This window comes from Triticum aestivum, chromosome 6A (genome assembly GCF_018294505.1).
Source record: "Triticum aestivum cultivar Chinese Spring chromosome 6A, IWGSC CS RefSeq v2.1, whole genome shotgun sequence".
Classification (NCBI taxonomy): Eukaryota; Viridiplantae; Streptophyta; class Magnoliopsida; order Poales; family Poaceae; genus Triticum; species Triticum aestivum.
This window is the reverse complement of record NC_057809.1, coordinates 103,149,957-103,160,180: the sequence shown is the minus strand read 5'-3', so window position 1 is coordinate 103,160,180 and position 10,224 is coordinate 103,149,957. Positions and strand designations below refer to the sequence as shown.

Sequence of the window (10,224 nt, the reverse complement as noted above, 5' to 3'; positions counted from 1 at the left end):
CGTCGAACCGCGGGAAATCGTGCTTGGGCGGCTTGATGTAGTGGTCGCCGTGGCGGTCAAGCTCCTAGGACGATGGTGACCACGCGGTGAGTAGCGGCGGACCGTGGTTGACGAGGCGGGCAAACGGAAGCTGTGCTGCACCGTCGGTGTAGAAGGGCAGCGGCAGAGGGCGACTCGGTGGTGGCGGTGGTGGTGGTGGAGGTGGTGGACGGTGTGCAGAGGAGTCCCCGGTGGCCGTGACGCCCGATGGAGATGCGGCGCCGGAGACGGTCGCCGCGGGATCCACGGTCGGTGCAGCCTTGCGGGCCTCGTCCACATCGGCTTGCGTGAGGTTGATCTTCTTGGACAGGAGCTTGAGCTCGACGGAGACTTGGTCGTTGTAGGAGAGCTGCGTCTGGTGGCGTTCGTCCGCGGTCTTCTGGCTCGCGTCCAGCCGGCGAATCACCGTCTCGAGCAGGCTCTGAAGCTTGTCGATGGTCTCCGTCATGGCGTCCAGGACACGGCGAGTCTGCGCCGAGGGTTTGGATGGCAGCGCCGTCATCTCGCTCCGAATCGATCCGAACCCCGAGAAGGATTTTGGGCGAGTTTGCCGGAGCGGCTCGCACCTGGCTTAGTGGATGTTACCGGACGATCAAGAGGATAGGAGAGCGGCGGCGCGGCGTGGATCGAGAAAAAAAATTGACTCTGAATACCAGATTGTAATGCCCTAGATCTCGATCTAGAATTTGGGGAGGAGGAGAGAAGGGAGCAGGTGAGGAGCGAGGTGGGGGAGAGAGTGTTTAATTCAGATTATATTTCCTTCCTGCCCAATCCATCGGTCTGGGTAACTCTGAACTTGCACTTGTTCAGTCCGCTGCGTATGTTGACTAAGGGCATATGCAGGCGCGACAGGAGCGGAGGCCTTGGAGCCATCCTCCTCCTTGTTCGCCATCATTGAGCGAACTGGAGAGTAGGGCCAGCTCTGGGCAATTGCCAATCTCCAATTCCTGCAGCTGGGGAGGCAAGAGCAGAAGTCCTTCTCCTAATGCTGTTGCTATTTCCTCCTCTTCTCTTGTCTGTTGTTGCTGCTGCTGCTCAATTTGTGCTTGCTCCGCTTTATTATCTGAAGATGATGCAGTTCTTGTCGTCTCCTGCTGCTCCATCACACCAACCATTGTTATCTTCTCACAATAGGATATTTCCAACTTGCTGAGATTCATGAAGTGAGTGAGCAACTGTGTCAACTCCTTCCCGGTAGCACCACACCGCCAAATATGCAGGGTATCAATTGGTAACTGGTACATGACATCACTCAGTGGCAAAAAAATATCCGAACGATATATTTTGAGAATCTTCAGAGATGTTAGCATTTGGAGGTGATCTAATGGCAGAGGAGGGCATTTACTCATCTCCAGCTCTTCAAGATCAGTTAAATTACGCAATGCCAGCACATTCCAGAACTTGCTATCGCTTAGACCACCCTCCTTCCCCTTGACACTCAATGTCGATCTAGACTTCTCACTATAATAACTCAGCTCCTCAAAACACGATCCAGCTCGTGCTATCGTGGCAGAGCATGGATCACGAGTCCAAGGAACAGGGGGCAATATCAATAGCTTTGGGCAGTCTTCAATCTCTAGCTTCCGTAATCTAGGGAACCAAGTCATGTTTGCCTCTTGCTTTGATTTACAGCCTAGAAACGGCAGCTCCAAGAGTTCAGCGCAAACTTTAACAATGAGCACTTCTAGGTGAGAGAACAAATGACAAGTGCTATTTCCAACGCATTTTCTCAACCTTGGTATCTTAACCAATTTTAGCTTTTTCAAATTTTGAAAGCTCTGGCTTGGGATACCACTCAGATGCTCTTCACCAAGCTCATTAGCAAACCACAACTCCCCTAGAGGTGGAAAATTGCTCCAAGCAACATCAACCAGACAAAGAGATTCCAATATTTTAACTAAGAGGTTCTCACCTAACCATGAAGGGCAAGTAGCACCTCCATGCCCTCCAATGTGTAGATCTACAAGACTGCTATGGGGCTTAAGATTTTCAAGAACATGATCTTCTTGTGCAGGATCCTTATTATGTCGATCAATACCCCATTGTAACATTAGCTTCTGTAAGTTGATTTTGTGCATCAGTTTAGCTTCATTTGCCTCTTTCTGTCGCTCAACATTCTCAATGCCATGAATTCTCAGTGACTCACCAAACTCTGCCAACCGACCAATCTGCCTAAATTCAAAACTATATTTTCCTTTTTAACCATAAAGCTTCTTAAGTCTTGAAGTAATTCCAGTTTTCCCACACCAAAAGTTCTATACTGAAGGTCCCTGTCCCGGACAAGAAAATGGCGAACATTTATAAGGTTGCTCATATCTCTTGGAAAATCAAGATGGACACTGTTTTTGTCAAAATCTATAACTCTCAGGTGATACAATCTTGAGATGTTTCTGTTCAGTCTTGCAGAAGGTGTTATCCTCAGGTAGCGAAGATGGACAAGTCTCGGAAGGTTGTGTAAAACATCCTCCACAATATACCTATAATATGCCCCAGATAAAAGAATAACACGAAGAGATTTTGCTTCTGCAAACAAAGCACCAAAACTCTTGGCAAAGCATCCTTGGTATTCTCCAAATAACATCAAAGTTTTTAGGTTTTCAACTTTCAATTTTTCACCCAATGAACTTAAATCCCTCTTAAAATCTTCAAAAGCCAATCTATCATTGACATCTCCGTCATCTATAATGATAGACAAGTGGCGTACAGATGGAGGAGATTGTATATATTTCACATTAGAACTACACATGCTAAGACACTCTGATGAGGAAACCTTCACTGCTAACTCATGCAGTAGGTCATGCATAACATAACAAGAACTGCCATCTTCTTTTTCATTTTTCTTGAAAAATCCACAATTAACCAAGTCATTTAAATAGCACAGCCCAACATCTTCAAGTCTTTTCCTCTGATCACATGAATCTAAAATATCCAGCCCTATCCATAATTGAACCAACTCTTTGCTCATAATCTTCAAGAAACAAAGCACCATAGGAAAAACATTGTTGCAGATGGAAAGGGAGATAATCATAACTAAGCTTTAGAGCTGGCATAATGTCATAGTCGCTGGTTTGTAACTCCCATTCTTTGCTTTCAAGAACACTTGTCCAACTGTCCAATGTAAGTTGGTTTCTTAGTAATCTACCTACAGTTTTTGCTGCAAGAGGGAAACCCTTCAGATGCCCCACTATTGCTCTTCCAACATCAAGTAATTCAGGATAGTCTTTCCATGGCTGTTGGTGACCAAATATATATGCTTCAAACAAATGCATAAAATCTTCAGTTCCTAAGCGATTGAGTTCTATTGAATAATCCACTGTTTTTACCATTGTTACTGCCTCTAGGATTCGAGTTGTGACAATAACCATGTTACCTCTTGCCTCTCCTTTTCTGAACGGAGCTAACAGTTTTTTCCACTCATCCTCGTGATATGTCCACACATCATCCAAGACTAGCAAGAACCTCTTATGCTTTAATCTATGTTCGATGAGTTCTTCTTCACTAGCATTCTCTTTTTCATCATTAACTTTGGGGATATTTTTCACAATCTCTTGTGTCAACCTATTTGCATCAAAATTAAGAGAAACACATAACCAAATCATAATATCAAACAAGCTATTCACCTCTTGATATACGTGTAGTGTGAAAGTCGTCTTTCCAATACCCCCTGGGCCAACAATTTGAAGCACGGTAAGTCCATTGGCATAATATTTTCCATGGGTAATGTCATCCACAATGTTCTTTTTCTGAACATTCCTCCCGAATAACTCTGGCTCTATTATTGCTGACGTGGTTTTGGGTCTGTTGCCTTAGGCAGGTTTGAGGTTCCGAAGCTCTAGATCAAGGATTTCCTTCACCTTAGCACATATAGGATCCAGCTGCTGTACAATGTCTGCCATCCTTTTAGACATATCCACACGATCAAACTTCAATTTTGGTGTCTGCTTGTTGCCGCCCGAGGAGAACTTGAATTTGTTGGCAACAGCTCTGGCAGTGTGCCGCGCGTTCAGAGCGAGGCCATGGGTGCAGCCACCGGCATGCTTATCAGCTGCATGGTAGGTGCTGTCGAGCTTGTCCTGGATGCGGAAGTAGTCCAGTTCATCAAGCACGTCTTCGGCCCCGTCCGCCAGCTGCCGCAACATGTGCAACAGGTCCTGGAGCGCAGGGTTGGTGATCTCCCTGTCATGCGCGTTATAGAGGATCCCCTGTGCGCGCAGCAGCTCCATCTTGAGGGCGGTGATGTTGGGGCCGAGACTGTCGCTGGCCGCCCAATCCTTGAGAAAGTCATCCGTAACGGGAGCCAGCGCCTTGCGCAATGCCCACACTGCCGCACTGATAGCGGTGGCCATCCTCACGCTGCTGGTGAGTGTGTTGAGATGCTGCAAGCTGCACGCATCAATAGGAATGTTCTTGCAGTTAGTCACTACCAAATAGCAAAGGGGGAAAAGAAGCAGCAGCAACACTACTGGTAATGTCGCTGCCTGAGGCCAGAGGAACAGAATGGTTCACTTACACAAGGGTTGGGCCTTCAGATCTTGCGGAAGAATGCCGGAGAGGTGCGGCTGGACAGAATCAAAGAGGATGGAATACCAGCCTTCAGCCCCCGCTTTTACAAGCTGCAAAACCCATCTGCATCTGGAGGCAGAGCAACCAAGTTCAGTACACTACACATCTCTGTGAAGGGGAATACGTTATACATCTAGATTCTAGTCACAGTGTACGTACCTGCTGCTCCTGCACAAAGATGATTGGCGTCGGGAGCCGCTGCGCCGGCACAGGTGGGGGGAGCAAACTACAGGAGGAGAGCAGCGGCGGTGACGAACGGAATCAGGGGAGCTGAGCAGGTTGGCCAATGGAGTGAAGTTGGCTGTGTCTGGAAGAGAAGTGCATCGCTGCACCGAGCGACAGATGCACCCAACGCATCTACGGTGGGCAGAGCGTCGCGATGCGGGGCGAGCTGCCTTGCTACTTGGCGTATATAGAGAAACGGGAGAGCGGCATGGTTCGTATTCATGTATTTAGATGGACCAACCTGACAGATCAGTCTGACAAGCCGCTGCTCGTATGATTGTACATCGCAGGGAGGAGGACGGAATACTACCGTTGCATGAGACACTGTATAACGTATAGGCCTCTTTTGGTTCATAGGATAGGATTATCATAGGAATAGTAATCTTGTAGGAAATGAGATGACATGTATCTCAAATTCTATGAGTAGGAATAAGAAACAAGATGTCATTTGGTTGACACCAAAGGAATTTTTCCATTGAGTCTAGGCTTTTTTTATTTTCCTATGAAATATGGAGGATAGGAGCCAATCCTATGTAGGAATAGGAATCCATTCCTATGAACCAAAGTGCTCTAAAGGAAAAAATCCTATAAGAATCATATCCTCTAGAATTCCTATGAAATTCCTCTAAACCAAAGGAGGCCACACATTTCTTGGCTTCAATGTATTTAAAGACCATGCAATTGCTGGACAGGAACCAGCGAGCACACGGCCTCAGTCAAGCATGCACAAACATCTCTCACTCCCATCCACCCCCCGCCACTGTGCCAAGATGTCGAGCAGTTCATCGTCGGCGCGGCATCTCCGGGCACCTCCCCCACTGCTGCCATTGATCATGTGCCCAAGGTGCACTGGGACGAGGACCAGGTGGTTCGTGTCCGGGACGGATCGTAACCCGGGCATCCGGTTCTACAAGTGCCCGAACCAGGCAGTAAGTATCACAGAACGCACATGCAGCAGGAGATTACTCCACTGTTTTTGTTCCCTGATCAGTTTTGTAACCACGCGCAGGACGGAGGCCCCTGTGATTTTTGGCTGTGGGTGGACCAATACGCATTCTACATCACCGGGGTTGGCATTAACCTACTCATCAAGGCCGCCGGAGGAGGGAGCAACGTCATGTTCGGAATGGGCCGCGCCATGGACGACATATGCAACGTGGTGAGGAACACCATGATGATCTGCTTGCTAATGCTCTTCGTGGTGCTTGCCAGGTCAGCCGGTGGGCAGTACTGAGCAGTGTGGCGTACCAGATGCCATGACGGAGCGCGACCTGATCAAGATTTTTAATTTCTTCTCCCTGACAGCATGGGTTATGTAGTTTACTAGGTTTGACTAAGGCCATAGTACGGTGCAGTCCAAACATTTGTAATCTCGCACGGCAAATAAATTCATATGTAGCTAATGATCACCTGTGCGGCGTGCACCACACGCATCAGCCAAGACGTGCAGAGACAAAAATTCCAACGCTCCCACCGGCAAAAAGCGAACCCACGGGTGCGTAGGGGGGGCAAGTGCTACACGCAGTAGAACCCAACCCCCAACCCCCAACCACGTTATGCCGTAGAGAGTTAAGATGTTGTACCCACACGCCACGCACCCCTCGCACGCGCACAGACACAACAGATCGAAAGCAGTATCCATTAGCAAAACAGAGAAATGAGGGTCTCGCCGGCGGATTCAGGCGACGGAGCAGCCGGGGGTTCGCCGCGCAGCGAGGTAAGTTCTGAACCACATCTCCGAGGTCGTCAGCACAACAATCAAACTATAGCTGAAACATCTCCCCCCGTGCCTTCTCCCCTGCAGGTTTTCGCACAGATCGATGGAAGAAGGAGAACAACAAGTCAGACGGCAGATCCAGACCCCGCCCACAATGGAAAGAGATGGAGAAGAAATAGAAGTAGCAGCTCCGTTGGGATCGACAAGCAGGTCCACTAAACACACATCTAGGATAGCTATTCAGAAAGTAACAGAGGTCGTTGCTGCATTATCGGATTACAAAAGATTCCTTGTTGAGGAGATTGGCTTCGAGGGTGTACTGCGTATCCCCATGATTCAGAAAATCAATCTCAAGTTCAGCAAGTTCCTCATGACCAAGGTGGATGTGAAAGAGCATTGCATCATCCTGAGAGACGGTGGAACGCCAATTACTTTTTATCCAGAGGATTTCCACAAAGTGTTTGGCATCCCATGTGGTCAACGAGACATCCATGGGAAAGATGCAGACATCACATTTGAAGCAATCGAGTTCATCAGGAACTCTATAGGGTGGACAGAGAAATCTGATCGCAGCTTAAGTTCGCTTGAAGTGTTCATCGGCAAGGAAATAAACGAACTATCCAGCCGTCTAGAAAAGGATTCCTTCAAGATGGCGTTTGTTGCGTTTGTGATGGGCAGTCTGTTCGCACCGTGCACCAAACATGATCACTCAACCATCGACTACTGGGGCGCCATCAAGGATGCGGAAAACATCTCCCTCTTCAATTGGTGCAAATATTCATTCAATTTTTTACTAGAAGCAGTCTGCAAACTGAAGTTGGAAACACATGCAAACATAACACCCAACCACCTCTCTGGGTGTCACCTTTTCTTTCAGGTAAATCCATCAAAATCACAGTTGGATAGGCCAAATTCACTAAAATAAAACCCCCAAAGTTACAGAATGCTCTTTTTGGCGATTTGTTTGAAGCTCTGCACTAACATAATCAACATGTGCTTTTCATGTCGACAGGTGTTCGTGCTAGATAATGTCGAACTGGGCATGATGAACTTGAAGCAAACGACAATGCCACGGATACAATTATTCGACGGGGAGACCCTGAAATGGATGATCCTCGTGTGCTCAGCAAGAAAGCTAGGGAGAACAATCTTCATAGTCCCTGAGGTAACAGCTATGTATGTTTAACCACAACTATGATAGCGCGACACATACTAAACTACGCGCAACCTTATGCAGGCAAGACACTGGAATGCCATGTGCTACACATGGCACAACTGGCTGAACGAGAAACATGGCAAGAAGAAAGCAATGGAGCACAAGGCTGAAGGCTCAGCAAATCAGTATGCACTCGTCAGTCATAACCCAGAGACCACTCGACGGGGAGAGTATACCAATGCGGACACAAGCAACCTTCCATAGACACATAAAAGCAGCATCAAATTCAGCCCCGGCGACTACGCTCGCTGGATCCAGATGCAAAACCCAGAGCTGGTGAGACACAATCCACACTCACACATACCAAAGACAAAAAAAATCTTTGTTTTAGACTGGGATTGGTGCGGGCCACCTCCACACAACAACCTAACATCTGCCTACATTTTGCAGGCCGCTTCTCCATTAGGATGGGCACTTAAAGAGCACAACGCAAAGTGTGTGCATATCGCAAATGAAATGAGAAGGAACATTGCAAATGAGAACATTCAATTCACAAAAAAACTGCTATAGGTGTACATTGTCAAACCAAATTTGACAACACCCGCACCCAATGCATCTTATCGCGCTGTCAAACCCGCACCAGGCGTCAGTGGTGCAGGTACTCTCCACCCAACCCCCCCCCACACACACACACCCGGCCGTGATGACTCTAAAATAGCTGTCCTTTTTTCACACAGCCTGAACTAAACTGTGTTGTTTATGCAGGTTCACACAACGCAGAAGCACCGAGCAGACTCGCACATCAAATAGTTGGACGAAGGCTGGAGTTGTCATCTCCATCCTTGACGCCCGTTGAACGCGCCAAACCAGTGGTCTTGACCACCACCGACCAATTGTCCACAACACCTACTAGGGGCCAAAAGCGAGCAAGGGCAGATGACGCGCCAGGTAATAGGTTGCCAATGTTTTCCTCCATTGATAATATGAAGTTCTCATAGGTTGTCCATGCAAGTACATTAGGGCAATAAAATCACCAATGCTCGCAGACGCACCATCATTCGAATTGGACATAGACAGACACAACGAAGCCAGTACGCCTGTTAAGAAGGATGGAAAGGCCACTCTGATTTCACCTACCTTGGCGACGAAGACACACTCAGACCACCTAGTGGGCCAGCTAATGATGCTTAACGATGAGATTGGAGACAACAAGGGACATATTGTCTTTGGTCAAGTCAACAACATGGCTGTAACAAAGATCAAAGCTACCCACACCGGTTTCACCAAAGACCCATGGTTGAGCAACCGTCTGGTGCGCACACACGGGCCGGGCGTCCTAAAAGCCATCAGAGAATGGATGCGATCAAGAACACCCTATGACCTAGCAAGGTAAGCAATACCAGGTACTTTCCAAAGATAAGCAAGTGTGGAGGGCGCGACGACCTTGCCGCACCCAGTAGATTAAGCTGACTTGTTTCCCCCCGATGCCATTTTCACAGGGATTGGGTCTCACACCCTGACCCACGGATCATTGCAGTCAGCGGCAATGCCATCAAGTCACAAATATGCGATTGTTCTGAATTGGACCAAGAGCTTGGGTCCTTGATCGTCCGGTGAATTGGACAGATGGAGTCACATGCACACCGTGCCAGCCCAGACGAACTTTACCGGTTGCTCCTTGAGCCTGATTTTGCGGTATGAAATCACAACTACAGCACACTGCCCACTTTCTTGCCATAGTTCTAGAAATATCCTACCCTTTTTTTCTTATATTGGGTGACATGCTAGTGTCACGCCATTGCAGGGGAAAATACCACAAGAATCATGTCAATACAAAGGCAATTCATCGGAAATGAAGTGAAGTGCAACATCGCAAACTGTCGGATGGTAATGTCTCCAGAGTTGTTTTCATCCAAATTTCTCTGTTCTTACAGTGGGTAGAACTGCATCAGAACCCAAGCAATGCCGACGCTTGACATACGCCTAACTTCCATCTTTCTCACCCTATGTAACAGGTTACAATCCCCGCCGTCATGCAACATGGTTGGTGCTGCTTCAACTGGGACATGATGGCCCACGTGATAACCATAATGGACCCAATGGCATACCAGACAGAGGACACAACAAGGAAAACTTGCCTTATGTACGAGGCCGACAAGATACATGACGCTCTTTTTGATTGCATTGAAGAATTCTTCACTGAGTGGCACTGCAGCAGACATTCATGGACGAAGAAGACACCTCTATTGTCTACCACAACATTCACAAGGTACGCATGTTGAAGCCAAACTACTGTTGGGGGACGTTGCAGAAAACAAAAAATTTCCTACGGTTTCACCAAGATCCATCTATGAGTTCATCTAGCAACGAGTGATCGGATTGCATCTACATACCTTTGTAGATCACGCGCGGAAGCGTTCAAAGAACGGGGATGAGGAAGTCGTACTCGACGTGATCCAAATCACCGGAGATCCTAGCACCGAACGGACGGCACCTCCGTGTTCAACACACGTACGGTCAGCGT

At 47.8% G+C, this 10,224-nt stretch overlaps 1 protein-coding gene, 2 long non-coding RNA genes and 1 pseudogene across 3 annotated transcripts; 3 read left to right on the top strand and 1 right to left on the bottom strand.

The window, feature by feature from the left end:
• Positions 1-866: 866 nt before the first annotated feature.
• On the bottom strand, positions 867-5,728 carry LOC123129501 (disease resistance protein RGA2-like; annotated as a pseudogene).
• Positions 5,729-6,416: 688 nt separating this feature from the next.
• LOC123129500 (uncharacterized) lies at positions 6,417-7,469 on the top strand. The gene is made up of 2 exons (XM_044549644.1): positions 6,417-6,544; positions 6,632-7,469. Exon 2 carries the CDS (start codon positions 6,648-6,650, stop codon positions 7,467-7,469), a length of 822 nt encoding a protein of 273 aa, XP_044405579.1. The 5' UTR covers positions 6,417-6,544; positions 6,632-6,647.
• A 98-nt stretch (positions 7,470-7,567) lies between these two features.
• On the top strand, positions 7,568-9,065 carry LOC123130389 (uncharacterized). Its single transcript, XR_006463818.1, has 3 exons — positions 7,568-8,036; positions 8,151-8,358; positions 8,466-9,065. It is a non-coding gene; the product is annotated as an uncharacterized lncRNA (long non-coding RNA).
• Positions 9,066-9,203: 138 nt separating this feature from the next.
• LOC123130388 (uncharacterized) lies at positions 9,204-9,958 on the top strand. Its single transcript, XR_006463817.1, has 3 exons — positions 9,204-9,395; positions 9,505-9,587; positions 9,716-9,958. It is a non-coding gene; the product is annotated as an uncharacterized lncRNA (long non-coding RNA).
• Positions 9,959-10,224: the final 266 nt, after the last annotated feature.